The sequence below is a fragment of the Liolophura sinensis genome, chromosome 6, assembly GCF_032854445.1.
Source record: "Liolophura sinensis isolate JHLJ2023 chromosome 6, CUHK_Ljap_v2, whole genome shotgun sequence".
Lineage (NCBI taxonomy): Eukaryota > Metazoa > Mollusca > Polyplacophora > Chitonida > Chitonidae > Liolophura > Liolophura sinensis.
In genome coordinates this window covers 36,564,873-36,585,064 of record NC_088300.1, presented here as the reverse complement: position 1 = coordinate 36,585,064, position 20,192 = coordinate 36,564,873, and the positions used below count along the sequence as shown (strand labels likewise).

General features: G+C 39.8%; 1 protein-coding gene across 2 annotated transcripts; it reads right to left on the bottom strand.

Moving 5' to 3' along the window:
- Positions 1–1,052: 1,052 nt before the first annotated feature.
- Positions 1,053–18,982, bottom strand: LOC135468021 (stress-induced-phosphoprotein 1-like). Of its 2 annotated transcripts, XM_064746024.1 has the most exons (14): positions 18,880–18,982; positions 17,091–17,300; positions 15,888–16,029; positions 14,881–15,031; positions 14,007–14,220; positions 13,754–13,880; positions 13,225–13,327; positions 12,009–12,129; positions 8,128–8,224; positions 7,016–7,177; positions 4,529–4,632; positions 3,277–3,440; positions 2,088–2,194; positions 1,053–1,681 (listed from the first exon to the last, which is right to left on the bottom strand). In XM_064746024.1, exons 1-13 carry the CDS (start codon positions 18,928–18,930, stop codon positions 2,122–2,124), a joined length of 1,719 nt encoding a protein of 572 aa, XP_064602094.1. In that variant the 5' UTR covers positions 18,931–18,982; the 3' UTR covers positions 1,053–1,681; positions 2,088–2,121. The 2 variants fall into 2 exon arrangements, with proteins under 2 accessions (XP_064602094.1, XP_064602093.1); XM_064746023.1 differs by having other exon boundaries at positions 1,053–2,194; positions 18,880–18,981.
- Positions 18,983–20,192: the final 1,210 nt, after the last annotated feature.

Sequence of the window (20,192 nt, the reverse complement as noted above, 5' to 3'; positions counted from 1 at the left end):
TCCTGGAAACTAAAATTTTCACCACCCCATCAATGTTGTCTTAAGACTAATGTCTACTTCCAGTACCAAAAACTGGAAAACCATAAAGTTTTGACTAAAGTCAGCAATAGCTTTGTGGAACTGGCACTTCATGAACTTGAAATGTATTTGGCAGAAGTGATGTCTTCATACTGAAGACAACAGAAGAGGTAAACACCAGTGCTGGGCCAGATGCCAAGGGCTATACCAATGCTGACCCATGCATCAAGGGCAACACCTATGCTGGCGAGGTGTCAAGGGCAACAGCAATGCCGGGGCCGGGTGTCAAGGGTTACACCAGTGCTGACCCAGGTGTCAAGGGCAACACCAATGCTGGGCCAGGTGTCAGGGGTTAGACCAGTGCTGACCCTGGTGTCAAGGGCAACACCAATGCTGGGCCAGGTGTCAAGTGCTACACCAGTGCTGACCCAGGTATAAAGGGTTACATCAGTGCTGACCCAGGTATCAAGGGCTACACCAGTGCTGGGGCAGGTCAAGGGTTACGTCAGTGCTGACAAGGTACCAAGGGCAACACCAATGCTGGGCCAGGTGTCAAGGGTTACACCAGTGCTGACCCAGGTGCCAAGGGCAACACTGGTGCTGGCCCAGATGCTAAGAGCAACACCAATGCTGGGCCAATTGCTAAAGGCAACACCATTGCTGCCCCAGGTAACCTACATGTAGGTGCTATTTATTTATTTATTTGACTGGTGTTTTACACAGTGCTCAGGAGGGGGGGGGGAACCCAGGACCATCTGCAGGTTGCTGGCAAACCTTCCCACGTATGACTGGAGAGGAAGTCAGCATGAGCTTAATTACCTTGGAAATAGACGGGTACAACAACACTGCCTGCTTTCAATGAATTACAGCCAATAAAATCAGTTGTAAAATCAATTAGATCATACCGTTACTTTTCCCCTAAATTCTGAAACTGAACTGAGAATTAATGATATTAGTACCAGATGCTACCACGGTTCTAAACAATCAGTCCCAGTTAAATGTTCACTGATCAAAGTAAAAGAAAGGCACGCCTGGATTGTGAAGCTCATTTACCTTTATTTCAATTTTATTCAAATTCTGGAACGATGACAACCTGGTAACATTTAAGGATATCTGCTAACACTTAAGGATATCTGGAAACAATCAAGGATATCTGGTAACATTTACGGACATCTCTATTGTGAGGTGCAGCTTCCACTTGAGGGATATATATCTATATATACAAATGGATAAAGAACTGAAAAGATGCTGAAATATGTTTTACATTGAAGTTCGAATAATAACCCTACTGTCATCCTGAAAGTTTTGTCATCTTAGCCAAGATCACTTAACAAAACGAACAAATTCATGATCTGACTTGTACATGTATATCTGTGCGGTATACTCGTAACGGGAAATTTTCATAAAGCCACTAATATCACCATCAATAGCAGTAGGGAGAAGTTGTTGAAAAGTTCCATTTCTTGCCTTGGTACAGAGTCAACTCTTTGTGAACCGTCTCAATAATACTGTAGTCTGGTGTTCAACCTGGCCTGAACAATATTTTTCTTGAACATTTACATGTGGAATGGTCTGTATGTTGAGTTCTCGCATTTTACTTTCTGAACACTTCATACATGGAGTATTGTAACTTCTCTTTCATTTCAAGTGTATGTTGATGTATCTGTTGAAAAATGAAAACTGACCAAACAAAATAAGCCACATAGACGTAGATGTTCTAACACAATTTGTAGGTACATCTAAGAACGAGAGGTCTGAATAAAAATGCCTTAATTTTCATTTATATTCACACTAACTGACCAATAGCACTTGTTTGCATTTCTAATAAATTCAGTATAACACATGGCCCCTTGAATTGAAGATAAAATCACATTTCCACAGCAATATTACACAGATAAATCTGTCTGAATGGAGACAGTCGATGGTTCATTCATTTAGACATTCTTTTTGAGACCAGTCCTGATCAAATCCTATGACGTTTTCACTGATGGATGAGCCACGGTTCTGAGAGAATATATACGGTCTATATCCCAACCAAGCACAACAACTCTGTCAACATTGACGCGTACCAGAAGTCTTGGTCTGCCAGGGTTGGGGAACACCTCAGCGTATAGCGATTATTCCACATTCTAGCAACTTGCTGATCTTACTTGCTATCTCCGGGTTTTTCAGGTGACTGGAACAGAAAAATGAACACAATTTTAACAACTGCTACCAGAAGAAATACAAAGTTAAAGTACTGTAATTCTCCTAAAGATAAGCATTTTGCAATTGATACAGTTTGCCAGATTCTGTTTGATTCATCCACCTTACAAGGACATTTGATAGTTTTTGTGAAGTTTGATTAATTCCTTATCAGAAGAACGCACGTGTTGACATCAAAAGTAAGATTTTAAGGTTTTTATGTCCCTCTGAAAGTGCACTATTAAATGCTAGACATTATCTGAAAAACAGTAACTCACCATTTCACTCAAGAGTACAACATTTCACTCAATGAGTGGCTAAATACATGTATCACAAATACTTGATCAACATCGATCATATGCTGCAAATGATCAAACTACAAGTAGAATGAACTACTGATAGATGTAGGTCACCTCAGGAATAAAATAACGGCTGCTTTTAATAGGTCAACTTCATAAAGTGTAAACATGTCACAAATGTTACACTTCAAAGGGGTGATCATAATGTCATCATTTTTAAATGTTTTATGCTTTTATATGACGGAATGCCCACTCTCTACATTCTACACTAAGAATCGTTCACCCTGAGTCCGCAAAACACGATGGCAACTTCCATAGGATTTCCATCCGATCAGAAATTGTCTTTTGCTTTGTTGCAGCACCACACAATATAGTAAAACAAAGAAGAGGTTTGAGTTATTTTATATTCATTTCATCAATTACAGCCATGTAATAAAACCGTTAAAACCTCATGGATGACTTGATCAAATTTTTACTCTTCTGACTTCAGCATCAGATAATGTTCCTCATTCAAATCAATAAGACTGTATTAGCCTCCTAAAACTGATTTATTTATTTATGTTTACTGGTGTACAATGACTGTGGTCAAGTCTATTGTTGGGTTTATGGGTTTACGGAGCGCCCAGAGTAAACCAGCAACCTTCGCCACAAACCTTACAAACTCCCTGACAAAGCCGCAGCCAAAACAGAGAGACCTGGTTTTGAACAAGCGACCTCGTAAAAAGACCATCACGTATATTACAGCACATCAATGAAGAGGGTTATGGTAACTTACTCCTGTAAGGCTTTGGGATCTGTCTGCATCTGCTGCAGTATAAGCTGCATGGCTGGGTCAGACAGTATCTGTTTTATTTCAGGATCGGCCTCTGCCCTCTTCTTGATCGCCTCGGGGTCCTGACCCTCAGCCACAACGGCACTGCGATACCCATTCCTCGCCTCCTGTTACGCAACACAGGCAGATTTGTTAAAGAAAACACAGTTTTTTACCTTCAGCTAATTTGTCAGAAATATCTTTAAAGCATAAATGAAAAAGTTTGTTTTTTATTTCTTAACATGCACTTTAGAATGTATCTTGACTTATAAAAGTACGACAAATCTAATCAGCTTTCTTCTTGGGATATAAAAATGGCTTAATACAAGCTTTACTCAAGGCCCCAGCAGTCAGTCTGGAAATTAAGTAGCCTACAGCGGTAACATCAAATGTGATAGATGTCAAAAACAACTTTGTCTGGGGGAGGAACTTTGCTTGAGGGAGGGGGGAGCAAGGGGTGGCCGAACTGGGTTTGTAAGCTGGTCCTGGGTTCACAGTAAGTTTAGCGATGTCATTTCCGAAAATTTCTGACTATTGACAGAAAATGTGCACAAAATAGGAGAGTTATAATAAGAGATATAAAATAATGACTCAAATTTCTCTTTTCATTGTTTTGGCATCACTTTCATCATTTACCTTAACACTTCAATCTGCGATTTAGAGATTCTTTTCATCTAACGTTCAGAGCAAATTCATGATCACTGATAAAATTTGATGAAATTATATATTTACAGCCTTTGTATATTGACACGAACTATGGTAAAGGCTGCATGAAGGTTACACAAACTGACCTGAGATTGCTGTGCTTTGGATTAGTGACATGACAGTACAGGGCTACAAGATCTAGCTTGAGACTGCCCTACTTCAGATCTTGTCAGTGACAAGTCAATATAAGGGGCAACTATTAGATCCGACTTGAGATAGCTCATCTTCAAGTCTAGTGAAAGTCAGTATAAGGGGCAGCCAACAGATCTGACTTGAGATGGCCATACTTCAGATCTAGTCAGTGACAAGTCAGTATACAGAGTGACTATGAGATCTGACTTGAGACTGCTCTACTTCAAATCTAGTCAAAGTCAGTATAGGTGACGGCCAACAGATCTGACTTGAAATGGCTGTACTTCAAATCAGTGACAAATCAGCATAAAGGGGCAGCCAACAGATCTGACTTTAGCCAAGGTGCTAGTCATGCACTGTAAGTCGTGTCATAACTTACATCATTATTTGGGTCCATTTCCAGAGCCTTTTCGTAAGCCTGACGGGCTCCCGTGGAATCCTTCAGACCAAGGCAGCATGCTCCTTTCCTTAAATATCCCTTCACTGCAACAGATAAATACATGCACAAATATAGACTAACACAATTAAGGCCTCAACTTGAAATAATGAAAACCTGAAGAACTTAGACATGTAGCTCAAAACTACACATACAAAAATTACAGAACAATCTATGATCCTGTAACTAATGTTATTTTATCTTCACTTGATTATCCAATTGGGTGCAAATGTACCTAGCGATATAACGATACAACCTTGAATCAGATTATCGCGACTGGCTAATTGCCCAACGGTAGAACAGAATCACTCTCAGTGAATCTCATAAAACTGCAAATAAATTACAAACCTTTAAACTTCTAGGCAGTGTATAAAACCTTGCCGCGTTTACCATTAGAGTGGGCTCATTTCCACAACACGTGCTATGAATGGTTTACCAGTCAGCATCGTGGCCAATCAAATCATGGTTAATGAAGTGATACGGTCTGTTTAACTGCCACGTAAACAAACATGGCATCGACTGTGAATGTCCTTACAATTTCTAACCGGGGCCCAGTATAAATCAGCAGTTTGGAAATATTTTCCATTCCCTACAGGCGACTGCCCCACAACTAGTTAGTCGTGTATGATAAACTACGTACATACATAGTACTGCAAACGTGTCCACACATTTAAAACAGCACCCCCCTGATATCACTGTAGATATGGATCTGACCCGTCTGCACCAGGGCTTCATCAGAGTTTTACACCCTTTTAACTTCTGTAGCTCACTTTTGCCATTTTCAGAACAAGTCCTGTACACAGACAGTTTATTCTACTGTGTCTTGAAAAGTGTCATATTACGACTGATGCACCGTGTATCATATAGGGGGACAGGACCAGATGATTACATAACTACATGTACCCAGGAGTATTTCACTCCTACATTCGCTATGGGTACAATTACCAGTGGAAGAAATTGGGTCAACCCCGGGGTAAACACTTAACTAAATAAATTATAATTTAGCTAATTGGGTTCAAATACTGTTCTCAAGAATTTCTCACCTTATATATGATTGGTGAAGCAGGGCAGGATATACATAAAGATCTTTCACAATGGTCATTTGACAAAAAATCAGGTCTTAGAAAAATCAAGCTAATTTCAGCTTGAATAAAAATGAGATCACAAAATTCGACTGTTAAATACAGACCCTCGAATATAAGGCACTATCACCTGCCCACACCTATATACAGTCAAACCTGTTCCTACGGCCACCTGCAATCAGCGTCCATCTGCCATAAGCGGCCACTCTCTGCAGCGACCAAACAATTTTCCATGTTAAACGAAATGTAATATGCGGGCACCTGTCCAATGCATCCAGTGGCCATTATATTTTGCCACCAAATTCTATATCAGCCTGTCCTGAGCGGGCGAGACTTTCAACAGAGACGATGATTGCCGCATTGAACATTCAAAAATTTCAAAATGGTGACCACTTAACTTCAATAGTTTTTGTAGTGATTAAAAGTTACAACCTGCCACCTTTGTGATGATAAGTGAAGTGTGAACATCACTGGTCAATAGCACTGAAGTTTACCGTTCTTTAATCAGGCCTAGCTGGTTATTGTCCGGACACCCCTGCACTGTGGCAGTGGATTAGCTCCATGCTGAGGTCCCCGCTATGAATGCCATAAACAGCGGGCAAACTCGGATATAATCTGACATCCTGTGGTTCCTCCCATGAATGGTTTCTTTGACAAATTATCTGGCCTGCTGGGCCATTATCTTTGCAGGCAAATGGTGTTGTGTTTTCATTTCGCGTGGCCAAAATATTGCCTGTACCGGACACATGGAGAAATTGGTCTTCCTTCACTCGTACATGTTGTTGTTGTTGTTTCACCGGTAATGGCAATTATGACTGAACATCTCAGCAGTCTGTCACTTACAGTCCAAAACTTTGTTAGAATAGTCATTTATACCTACGTAGGCCAAACTAGCACATGGCTTTCTAGGGCTTGACAATGATGGAAAGAAAGTTCTCCTGTCATGCGTGCCCTCACCTGAAACTCTTTCTGTAATCGCCTGTTAAACCCGTGAGGTCCATAGATCTACCCCACAAAATTTGAAATTATTGAGTTATTATTTTACCACAATTGTTATATTTGTATGAAATTTATGTAGCTGACCAGATTAGTGCTTTAACAATTATGTATAAGATTATTAAGTAGGCCTACATGTGTAGATTTCCTGAAACTTAATTCAGTTGTGATTTGGCTTGGTCTTCACAACCTGTCTTATGTGGCCAACTGTCATATGCGGACACTTTTTACGCGTCCCTTCACTGGTTGCATACAACAGGTTTGACTGTACACTTAAATTATAATCTAGGTGTGGTAATTTATTATTTAAGGCATACATAATATACACATTTCTAAATGCTTGTTGCCTTACCAAAATTCGGGTCCAGTTTAATACATTCCTCGCAATCCTTGAGGGCCAGTCGGAACTCAGCCAGCTTGGTGTAGCACGCGGCACGATTGCTGTAAATCTTTGGGTCATCTGGATTCCTCTTGATGGCCTCGTTGTAATGTTTTATGGCCTGAGGGTAGTCACCTGTGAACACACAAAAACGTCGTAGTGTAGCTGCTAAGCAGCGATGCCAGGGTACAAACCAGTATTGCCAGCCTATATGGTGTCACTTTCGGTTACCTTAATGGTGTCCATGTATAGATACATAACCAACTTAAGTACATAGCTTACATTCTTCGTAGCATTTAGCGCACTGTAGGCACACTGGATAGCATGCGTCTTCAGATGCGACAAGAGGAGTAAATCGACTCCTGGGCAGTATTTCAAGGTGTGCATGTCCTCTCTTTTTTATACAGTACATACACAGCCCTTTTTTAGCTTTACAGCTGTAGCGGTTTTCCGCCTTACAAAATAAGTCAAAAATGATCCTCTAGCAGTTCACCTAAAGCAAGTATTTTCTCTCAGCTCAACCAAGGTCCCGAGCCAGGCCCCGTGCTCTTCTTCTCATCATGTCAGCCTTGACATTTGTTTCAGGCACACTGCCACAAAGCCTCAGTGAAATCACGGCATGCTTTGGCTAATCTACCGCTATTTAATAATGCAACAAAAGTTGGGCGCAATCTGCAAAGCTCTTGTGGGTATATGTCCTCATATTTCATCTTGAAGATGAATATTTCCACACCCTTTGGGGCTCGTGATAATATTGATCTTCTCGACAAAATATCAGGCCATATACCCGCAAGCAACACGGTGGTATAACTTATACATGTAATATTCAATTTTGTTTTAAATTCCACAATACCAGGGAAGCTTCAGCGGTTTACAAGTCAAATGACAGGGACTGCAGAGAAAGTTGCAGTCAGAAAACTATGTTGGAATTAATCCAACAAAAAAAGCAACACCGATACACAATTAATCTCATTCATACAACGTCAGTTTATAAAATACTATGTCTACCTTTAAACAATTCATCATTATATTACTCTTTTACTGAATCCACGTTCCTAGATCTGTCCATTGTACCACTTGTGTACCTTTCTTGAAGAACTCATTCCCTTTATTCTTCTCTTCCAGGGCCAGTTCAGGGTTCAAGTATTCTAACCTCTTTCTCTCCTCCAGTAACTTTTTAACCTAAAACAAAGAACAAAGGGAAACTGATATTTTTCATTTATTTCATTGTTATTTAATGCCTTACTTCAACCATCTGAGCCAGTGAGCCCATCAGGAAAATCATGCTAAACTTCTGGCACTCTCAAGCCATCCACATTGTAATATGAACCAGGTTAAGTGGTACCCTGTTCACTCAGTTGCTTTTCTCACACAGTTAGTCTATTTAATGACTAGCATACTGGAACACATGTTTTCTTTTACAAAAAAGACAGACAAATCCAGATTTTCTTTAAATCTACAATGTCATGCAGTTTTTTGGTTGAAGAAACTGGAGTGCATGGATCTAACCACCGTCCCTTCACCAGGTACCTAACAAGATTGCAATCTAATTGATCAGAGATTTCTCGGCAGTAGCGACCACTCTCCAAATTAATGAGCTAGAGAGGTACAATAAAGCCAATTAAAAATAGTGTACTATTATAAGAAAGTGATCAATCTTTCACACAAAACATCATAGTGAATCATGAAACAGTGGTTGACTTCCATTTCCTAACCACATGAATACTAGTATTTAATCCCCCTTCGCATGTAAAGTTGTACGGTAAATGATTTTAAGTTTCGCCCTAAGGCTTGCAAAGTGTACCCCATAATTTATTGCCCTGATTGTGGTTCTTACTGACTGGGCACTGTGGGTGAGCATCGGCGGTGTTCAAGGGATTATTTGGACAGATCCCGAATGTAATAAACAAGCTCACTCTTCACTGATAAGATGAATGAGTGTAAATACTTAGTTGCAAATGTCTTCTTATATTTTTTTGAGAAAAAGACACTTGAAAATAATTTCTGTCCGATGGGTACATGTATTTGGGACGACCTCTTGGTTATATACACATTGTCTTTACGTTATGACGTTACAAACAAGGATGTTACATATGTTTAATAAATATATTTGCACTAGAATTTGATCTCTTCAACTAACAAATGTGTTCAGCCTGGATTTTGATCATATATCTTTATTATTATGACAATTCATATTATGTGCAGGTGACTGGATACAACCAACAAATTTACACTCAAATAAATTTATTAGACATGGATCACATCCTTATTTAAAACATCATTATTTAAAGGACAAGATAGTACCTTGCTCAAAAGTATTTCACATGAAAACAGGATGCTTACACTTTCTAAAAAGTATCATACTTTATTTTTCTGATGTGATTTCCGCGAGTAACAGTTTAAAACAAATGAAAACACTGAGCTAATAGCTGTTGTGAATCAAGACAGCTATCTTGGGAGCTTTATCCAATCAAACAGGTTGCCGTTTGATTGCGCGGCCTAAAATGTGACCTTGCCATAACCCATTCACTTCATGAAGTGACAGCTCATTAGATTGAACATAAGATGTCATTTTGAGATCGTTTCGTAACAATTTAGTAACATGTATATTATCATGTATATGGGGCTATTCTCACACTGTGTTTGGGTACGGGTGTGTGTCAGCACCACAGATGTAGGACGAGTTGATTTACAAGCCAATTAAATGAGTTGATTAAACGATTTAAAAATTATTTTGGACTGAGTTTTTCAGAGTGAGTGAAAAATAAATATTCGAGATGCATATGGTTCATTAGAACTAGAAGACGACATCTCATCCGATAACGTTTAAGATTAAAGCTTTTTATGAAATAATTTTTTTCCTCTCCATTTATCACAACTGACATGCCATGGAGAATCTTAACTTGGCTTATTTGTCTTTCTTTGCAGGCCAGGGATGTTTTTATCAAGTGCACTGTTGAAGCCCATGTGCTTTCTCTGACGTCCGCGACTGATAATTAGGCAATCAAGAAAGCTGACCTTAAAATCTACTACCAATGCACTTCAGATATAATGGCAAACGTTGGTGCAATTCTTGACCCATAAAAAGTGACCATGCAATTGTATCTCTCTAACACAAATTTAATTGTAATTGCACTGCTAAATTTTGACACAAAAATCAATCCTATCTTTCCTGACAATCCACGCATGCCTCCCAACCTGCTGTTAAATCTACATATACAACTTACTGTGTGACTTATAGTTGTATTTGAATCAGAGGAACACCATACAGGCAAATATATTTGCTCCAGAATCAGCCCCGAATATATTTATTTAATGCGTAAAACAGCGCGACTGCTGATAACGAGCCAGCCACAGTTAAATGTGTTGTTCTACATGTATGTCATTATAGCCAAGGTTGAGCTTAGACCGATTCCAATGTTTTAAAAAATTTGCACGAATTCAAGTGTTACAGAAGCCTACACCAATGCTGTATGCATCCACTAGTGGGCAAAGTCGCCCCTCTGGAGGTCTGGAGATCTGAACCAGGAATGCCCACTGCATCTGCAGGCGATTTGAACTGGGTCACAGTTCAACCCTTCTGCAGAGGACGTACATTCTATCGTACCCTGTAACCCATGTGCTCGCGGCGAATCAGCGATACTCAGATACTGAGACCGCCATCCCTGTAACTGGTAGTAGGCCTAGTGTACCAACAATTATTTTATTTGGGGTCCACGCTAGTTTCCTAGCTGGACAGCTCTTGAAATTGTTTGGATTATTACTTTAATTTTTTTCCTTAGTCATCTCGTAAAAATCATAAAATCATAAAATTTTAAAGTAGAAAACCAAATCTTTTAAGTCTTAACAAGGAACATATGAAGCGACTTTTGACGTTTTATGTGGTTACGTGAACTGTCATTTTGAATTTTATTGATAAGCTGAAAAAATCTTCTCCTAAATGGCTAAACCTATCAAGACAAACTTTACAGTTTTTAGGTGGATCACCCTACCAAAATTATAAAAAACTTTTAATCTGGTATGCAAACAAGGCCAACACTGACCAATGTACTTGGTTCAGAGGTAGGTCAATTTTTAAAACTGCTTAAAATCATTGAACAAGCACACTATCCGGTGCCCCCTGACGTCACGAATGCAAACCTGCCAGAATTATTTTTGTACTTTGTGTTGTTTTCATGTTTATGATAAAAAAAAACAACCAAAATTTGACAAGACCGTCCTATGTAAATAACATGGGAGCTTCGTGCTAAACTGCATGAAACCATTAACTACAGTTTACCATGGGAACAGGCATCAGCTCTGCAACAATGTATTCTTTCTCTCTTTTTCTCTGGGGCACAAACTTTAGAACAATGTGTCCTTTCTGTCTTTTATGCTAAGCTATCAGCTGAAGATCAAAGCCGCCTATGCTCTATGGTAGTCTTCTGCCCTTGGCCAATTGTAAATGATGCCTGGCATTCTAGGGTTCAAATCCAAATTCCATTATCATGAACTGTATAGACACCAGGCTAATTTATCAAGATTGCACTTCAAAATCCAGCAATGCTGCTGGAGAACAGCTTTAATTTATCAAGAGTTTGGTCAAGAGTTTAACGCAATACCCACCATACAAAAATATTTTCAAATACCCTCTTCTCCTGAGACAAAAGAAAACAAATAAATCCCATTAATCTGTAAATAAAATAAGTTTTTATGCTCTTTCATCTGTTTTTGACATCATTTTTATGTTTTCTTATCCTTTAATAGCTTTCATTTTATTCATTATTTTGAGTTGCAGTTTCTTTACACATGGACACCTGAAAGTCTGGGACTAGAATCTTTTTTTTTTTCCAGATATGGTCTTGCTTGGACAACAACCTCTGGGTATTTACTTCCCATACTACACAGTTTTATAATTTTTGTGCAGCCCACATGGCTAAGTTGCCAACAGAAAATCATAACCTGGCAAAGAGTTATCTCCACTTACCTCCTGAATCTTCTTGACTTGCTCTGGTGTCCGGTGCTCGGACACAGACTTATTGTAAAAGTTTAGAGCACTCTCCAAATCCTCCTTTTTTAAATATGCATTACCTATTCTAGCGTAAGCCCTGGAAATCAAGGGAAAAAAAACACATTAAAAATAAATTAACACAGCACGCAGCACACGGACAGCAAAAGTCTAGTGACAGAGAATTAGAATCAAAATAATTTATCACGATTATACCTCAAAATGTTTTGATCACTACATTCTTTAGTTTAGCAGTCCTGTCAGTATAACATTTTAAGTGTGGATGTATTAGTATTTGTAAAACTTTCACTGACATTGTGTATAACAAGCTATTTCTGACCAAATGCCAAATCCACCTTGGGCTATAGAAAAAGACAGCTTGACATTTTGTCTCGGCAAAATATTCACAATTAGTCGAAAATGAGCTTTTACAAACAAGTCAAGTCACTTTCCTCATTGAAATACCACATTTCACCTGAGTTTTGGTATGTAAAAATGCACTTTCAGAAGCACATAAAGGACTTTGATAAATTTGTTCCCATCAATCTCGCTTGTGACATGTCTTTCTGTAGCTAATTTTCACCTTTATTTGAAGCAATAAAAAAATGAAGCAGGCATCCATAGTTACAGCTATAATGTTTCACTTTTCACATAAGACATGAATTTATGTCTTTTTTTGACTGCTGTTTTGTGCTGTACTGAAGTATCTATCACAATATGGCAACTAACAATAAGGTGGGAGATAAACCACGCAGGAACCCACGACCATCTACAGGTTGCTGGCTGACTTTCCCACGAATGACCACAGAGGAAACAAGCCTGAGCTGGACTTGAACTCACAGCGATCGCATTGGCAAGAAGCTTCGGAGTCATTGTGCTGCGCTAGCTTGCCTACCACTTGGCCATGGAGGCTCCAACTTTAATTTAAAATTTTATTTTAATACCAGTGCAAAACAGCCTACAAGTCAATAGAAGTAGTGTCATGAAGACATCCTCCTCTGTGGGATGGCCTTTCAGCAATCTGTGGATGGTCATATGTTTACCCTTGGGCTCTGCCCTTTTTCCTTCCACCATAATGCACACAAGTTGTACTTTCTCAGATGCAGCACAAATCTCCAATCAAATAAATAAATCAATACAAGATGTGATGAATTTGCACACTGTGAACTATGTCTAAGAAGACAGGTTGGCTTACTTTGCTATCAGCTTGTAATCTGCTCTGTTTTCTCTCCCCACATCCACAGCCTTCTGACAGACCTCTATACACTGGTCAAAATCTCCCTTCTCAAAATACACAGCTGAAACAAATAACAAGATTTTTGAACCTTGAGGTATACCTGTCATGATTTATTTACAATAGGCTTCTGGGCCAACGATAGGTAATCAAGCACCTCCAGTGTTATCAACATCAGAAACCATTTCATCAACAAATAGGGGCATAACTGTCAAGCAGTCCTTTCACTATTTTCACATTTCAGAATTTATAAAACCGTCAGGGTTTTCATTTAGAATTGGAGAAGGGGGTCTCAATTCAAAAGCAGGCGGCTGAATTAAAAGTAATTAGTAATTGATTTAAATAGTAAGAACATTCAAAGTAGGCGGCTAGGCAGACGGCAGCAGACAGCTGTCTGCAGCCTGCTACTTACCTTTTTTGAACACCCTGAAGAGTAACCTAATAATAAATCATTTTCAGCAAAGGTGAGATTTACCATAAAATACTTTACCTGCTTTATTGGTCAAAAAGGTAATGTTTGTAGGGTCCAGTTCAAATGCCTTGTTGTAGTGACCCAGAGCAGTTTCAAAATCTTTCTTCTTGTAAGCTTCATTCCCTTTGTCCTTTTCCTGGAGAGCCTAAACTCAAATTAAAGAACAAACAAACATGCGTTAACATTTCCTAATACTGTACAGCTGCAGTGTGTGTGTGTGTTTGTTAAAATTGTGTAGAGGTAGCTTTAGTGCATTATGGGTACTGTCTACCTGAGAGGAAGGGCCAGATTTAGACTGTGGAGTTTCGGTGCTAGCTGATTGGTTAGGCGTTGAGCTGGTGGACTGTGATTGGTGGACAGGTTCATAGCCATTTTTTGAGGCAGACTGTTCGTCTGCCTTAGGAGGAGTTGGCATGGAGTCTTTGTCCAGGTCAACCCCTAACATGGCTCCCAGGGTAGCCAAAACTCGAGGGTCCTGCATTCGTCTGCAAAAGATAAACAGATAATACTACCAGTACTAGTCCTTGAAATACTTTTCTTACTCTTCCACAATAAAACTCTATTTTCTTAATTTTCAAGATTATGGTTGAATCAAATATTTCAAAGCAAATATGAAATAAATTTAAATCAGAGAACTGTTTAGGACTAAGACGGTCATCTCTCATTGTCACCAGGATTGAGCCATCAATCACCAATGGTGACAGTGTACGAAGAAAATGCGATCTGACTGAAAGAATTCTCCCAGGACTAGGCTACCTTTATCTGCGCACTTCGCTTCACTAGTTCTTCGCGCAAGTTTTATTGTATTCATGTCTACTAGGGGACATCTTCTTGTCTTGGGGACACCAAGGTAGCGTATGCCGTTAGTATGTGGCATCATAGTGATTAAGCCAGCATAATGTTAGGACCCCTTTGAGAAACCGGGTCCAAGATCAGCAAGTTACATGTATTAACAGGCTTAAACAAATCTACTGAAATTTAATTTGGCAAATCGATGAGGTTAACAAGACACTTATGTTATCACACTGAAATTGGGTGAAAAATGTTAGTGGTTTGGTTGGTTTATTTTGGGCACTGCCTTTATCGTCATAGCCCAGGTGTAATCTACAGCCATGACCCCTGGCATAAACTCTCTCCACGCTTACTGAGGATTCAGGGGATTTCTCCTCAGGTCCTCCACAAGCTCTCTGTAATCTGGCTGCTTCATCAACTCTCTAGTTTGGGGATTCTTCTCGAGTTTTTCCCAGAGATCTGGCATCATGAATGGGTTGTTGATGGGTTGACTGCCTGCAGGCCCTGGAATGTATGGACACATTATTTGCAGTATTTACACTACACAGAAAACAAAAGTACACATACATACACCATCTGATTGGTGTTATCAGTAATATTTGACTCTTGTACTTTGATGGTAAACTGAATTTATTTACTGATTTGGTTGGTGTTTTTTGTCATATTCAAGATTGTTACACTTATACAGCGGGGGCCCGTACTATGGGAGGAGAAAACCAGACAAAGGTTGCTGCCATGTATGACCGGAGCCAGCATGAGCTGGAGTTGAACTCAAAGCAATAACATGGATGAATGAATGTATACTATGTATACTGTATGCACTGTATGCTTGGGGTTTAACATCATACTTTACAATTTTTCAGTCATATGAAGACGAGGAGTCATCAGGTGTGTGTGTACATATATTGTGTCTTCTTGTGTCTGGGCAAGTACATGCTGCCAAAGTGCTGCTGCCACAAAAGAATTATGCCTAAGACACCAGACATGTCACCCCACCCAGTCACATTATACTGACACCAGGCCAACCAGTCATGTTTCCTTGCTCTATCCTCTCAGTGATGAGTGCCAAACAGGTCAGCAGCAAGTACCAATTTTAAAGTCTTTGGTATGACCTGATCTGGGTTTGATAACAGGGGTTCTCTCGACTAGAGTCTTTGTTCTGTTCTAGGACACCAACCCCTCACTTGGCCATTAAGGCTCTATGCCAAACTTAGGAACTATTCATTTATGCAATGGCGGTCAGAATTATAGAGAATAAGAGAGAGGGCAGGTGAATTCCTGTGCAAGGCCAGAATTGAAACAGCACCTTGTGTGGTTTGTAGTTGGAAATGTGCACCAGAAACGATAAATGATATGTCACCTGTTAGCTTTGCCTGAGCCTCTGCCATCATTTCCTTGGCCTGGCGATTGTTAGGTTCCAGATCTAGAGTGGCCTGATAAGCCAGCACCGCTTCTTCATACCGATTCAAACCAAACAAGGCCGACCCTTTCCTAGAAAACCCCTGAAAATAGTGTCCAACAAAAGCAAAGAAGACAGTGAAACACATTTCACTACTAAATAGTATGTCATATAACAGAACGAAAATCTTTTTTTGTGTGTGTGTTAAAAAAAGAATGACAACAGGATTTAGCACATGAGGTTGACCTGATGACCTGTAATTGACTCCAGTAGTTCTATGGCCCCAAAAACTGAAAACTGTACACCAGTCACTTGTAATTCTTAGACTAAAGATAACACTTATGCATGTACTTGTTTGACTGCAGTTTTACGCCATACTCAAGAATATTTCACTCACCCGAACGGTTCAACCTTTTCGCATGCGAAAGAGCAACTTTCAGTGCTTTTTACTGTTATATTGCAGACAAAAGTACTTTTGTACATGTACATAAACACTGGTTAGGTGGTCAGCTTCAGGGCTTCATAAAAAGTACAGTCTTATCAATCAGCACAGACTAATGCTTTCAGAATACACATCAACGATGAGCATCATGCATGTTATCATGGGAGGAAACCAGGCAGAGCCTGGAGGAAACCCACAACCATCTGCTGGCTGATCTTCCTACGTAGAACCAGAGTTGAAGTCAGCCTAAGCCGCACAGAAGATCATAACATAATGTAATGGGAACCTACGATGTTAAATCTTACTTATTAATCTTATTATTATAACTACACGTACAAGTACAAGTATTTCAAAGTGCCTAGAGAATTTAGGATCGGACAGTAATGGTCATCACACCAGAGTTTCATGAAAGACATTCAAGGAGAAATTGTTATTATACCCTATTTAATCAAGTGGAATAAAGCCATCTTTTATGATATGTTTGTTTCCCTTAAACCGACCTACCCATTTTAACGGCCACAGGAAACATATAATTTATGTTTCCATTCCCAAAGCAATTTGTTTTTAAACGCAAAAGTTTATTTGAAAACGTAAATAAACAAATCACATCTGACCTACATGTACATGTATCCTAATTTTCACATGTATAGGTTCTCATTGATTACGTGAAACAAACATTTTCTTTAAAGGATGGCCTAATACCAAACTCCTGCTGCACTTACCTTTGCCCAATCGGGCTTTGCCTCGATGCACCTCTCTGCATCATCCAGGGCCTCGAGGTACTTGCCAGCTTTGGCGTAAGCTGCTGAACGGTTACTATACAGAACGTGGTTCTTAGGGGAGAGGTTGAGAGCAGAGGTGTAGAGAGACACTGCCTCCTCACAGTCACCAGCTTCCAACGCCTTATTCCCTTTGTTCTTTAGCTCCTCTACCTGTTTAAGTGTAGCTTAATGTGTTTGTTATCATTACAAGGTAGTAAACTGTTGGTATCGTACCCATCCTGCACTTGCACTTGCATAAGAATTTAAAGTACATGTATGTTTGTGGCTTGAGGTGCAGTGTAGCTGAAAAGACAACATCTGCCTCATTATTATAAGCATGTGTACTATAGAACAAAAAATTTTCCACAAAACAAATATATAGATGTAATATAAGAAAAAACAAAATTGTGCGGAACAGCCCAGAGAAAAATATAAGAATGACACATAAATAGTTTCGGAATGGGTAACTCTCAAATCAAGAAACGCAAAAGTAATGTAAGGGATACGGTATTATACAGCCTCATTTGGGTCATACCGATGGTTAGGAACATTTACACATACACATTAAAACTTACCTAGCGTATATCAATGTGAGTCGAGTGATTCCCATGGTCAACTCTCCTGTTTCGAGTCTCGCTAAACCGAAACTGATCCATGACGACCAAACAAATTCACAAGACAAATACATTTTCAGACATTACCCCCACCGTGGCCGCCATATCATCCTGTAAGCCGTCTGTCACCATTTTAATCACTTGCGCGAACAAATGAGACTGAAGTGATTAGCACCATCTGATTATTGGGGGAGTGAATCAGCCAAATGGGCGAGTAGACTTGCTTAGTGTTACTACAAGGATTGTATTATCTACCTTGAACGACCGTATATTTTTCTCCACTCACACGACTTGTGTGCACGACTATCAGGGCGAGATGGCACACTGGGTGTAGTATCTGAAAATGTATTTATTTATGTGAATTTGTGTGCTTGTCATAGATCGTCTTTGGTTCGGCGCGAATGAGAACAGGTTAGTTGATTATGGGGACCACTCTGTTGACATCGGTACAACTAATTCGACTGTGAAGATGCGATAAATGTTCCTAACTATGTTCCTTCCTGTCGATCTGACACATTGGAAGCAGTTTCTTCCCGTAACTCTCCATACATTTTGTGTTACTTGATTTAAGGGTTACATTCTGCAACTTAGCGAACGGCTGTGCTGACATCCTCGACATGTATCTGACAAGGGCAGGTAAATGCACCAGGTTTTTAAACTGAGCGTGCTATGACACTGGTTTGGGACCATCCTTGTAAGAATAAAATGTTTCCCAAACCGAACCAAACCAAACCAAGCCAAACCAGAGCAATCTCAGACTATCTTACTAATAATAATCTACCATACTGTTTATTTAACAGACACACCATTAAACAAATGCATCCAAACCACTCAGCTCTTTTCATATTATATTCAAGCAAAAAGGAAAAGAGAAAGTGACCAAACCGGATTGTGTTTGACATGCACGATGAAGTGACACCGACAACCTCTGACAGAAATACACTGAAACAACAACACTCAAACAGCGCAGCGTGATCACTTCGAAAACATGTTCGACGTCAGTAGGTTCTTCACAATCCACCGTAAATCGCGAGGTCATTAGCGGTTTTCCGTAATGTCTCCTCTTCATACGAACAACTATAAAGTTATCCTCGCTTTTCTACAGCATAAAACCCTTAAATGACAGAGACGTTTACCTGCTGTTTTTGTGCTTCCGCCATCTTTTCAGAAGTTTCTGGAGACAACATGTGCGTCAAGGGAGGTAACTTTTGATCTTCAAACCCATCCCTTCACATTTCACACTTCGTGTCCTTTGAATCACAGAGTCGTTGGAAGTAAATAAAACGTGTGCGGAGGGAGAGGGTGCACTATCCCAACCAATCTGACCAGAGCATGGAGATATATATGGAGGGAGGAACAACTCGTCAGCCCACCGAGCCGGCTGTGCTTTGGTACCGCGCCTTACAGTGCGTACGCCAGTCAGGCTTAGGTGAACTGCCGTGAAAAGTATTCCGTCACGCGCACTTGCTATGAGTAAATAGCGTCAACTCCAAATTCTGCGCACAAAAGGGATGTAGTAGGATAATATTTTTGGGTCTAAGTGATCATTTCAATCACACCTATAATTTATTTATTTATTTATTTGATTGGTGTTTTACACCGTACTCAAGAATATTTCACTTATATGACGGCCGCCAGCATTATGGTGGTGGAAACCGGGGGAAACCCACGACCATCCGCAGGTTGCTGGCAAACCTTACCACATACGGCCGGAGAAGCTAGCATGAGCTGGACTTGAACGCACAGCGACCGCATTGGTGAGAGACTCCTGGGTCATTACGCTGCGGTAACGCGCTAACCAACTGAGCCACGGAGGCCCCCACACCTATAGTACTATTTCATCGGTAGATATAGTCTGCGACGTGAATTCAAGAGCAATGAGCCACTAGAGACACATTTCAAAATAATCTTTTCACAACTTTTATAGTTCACGTAAACAGAGCACTGTCCATATCGTTGAAATTGACTATAGGTTTTGAATATTCATGAGGGATTTGTCTTGTGCGCGCGTAAAACTTCGACCGGAAATTTTAGACATTCACTACGAGATCGGCGTACTGATGTTGTTGATTTACAGCCGTTATTCTGGACTCATCTTCCGCAATTCAAGGGCCTATAGTGTCATAGTATAGCTCATTTTGTAGATAAATAAATGCATATTACCATAAAACCAAATATTTTTTCTCGTGTTCGTGCAAGGAAGCGAATTAGCTAGACAAAGACCAATGTGAATACATGTATGTTGTACGCTCGTTAGATTTCGCAAATCACAAATATTATGTGATTCCGTCACTTATTTTGTTCCATGCGTAGGACTTATCGGTATCAAGCAATCGTCATATATGTTCTGATGGCAAACCCTTTGAAATCAGCTTTACAGATGGCTTGGATGATAGGGATGGTTGGCTGGTATCAATGGCAGACAGACGCGGACGGATACCTTGTTAAA

Bases quoted from the DNA above. Each gene is read 5' to 3' on its own strand.
- LOC135468021 (XM_064746024.1), bottom strand. From the start codon at position 18,930: ATGTTGTCTCCAGAAACTTCTGAAAAGATGGCGGAAGCACAAAAACAG. The intron at 14,221-14,880 runs GTAAGCGTGGAG...TATCTTTTGCAG, and splicing joins AGAAATCCCCTGAATCCTCA to ACGAATGCAGGACCCTCGAG. The intron at 13,328-13,753 runs GTAAAGTATTTT...TATTTGTTTCAG, and splicing joins CTTTTTGACCAATAAAGCAG to CTGTGTATTTTGAGAAGGGA.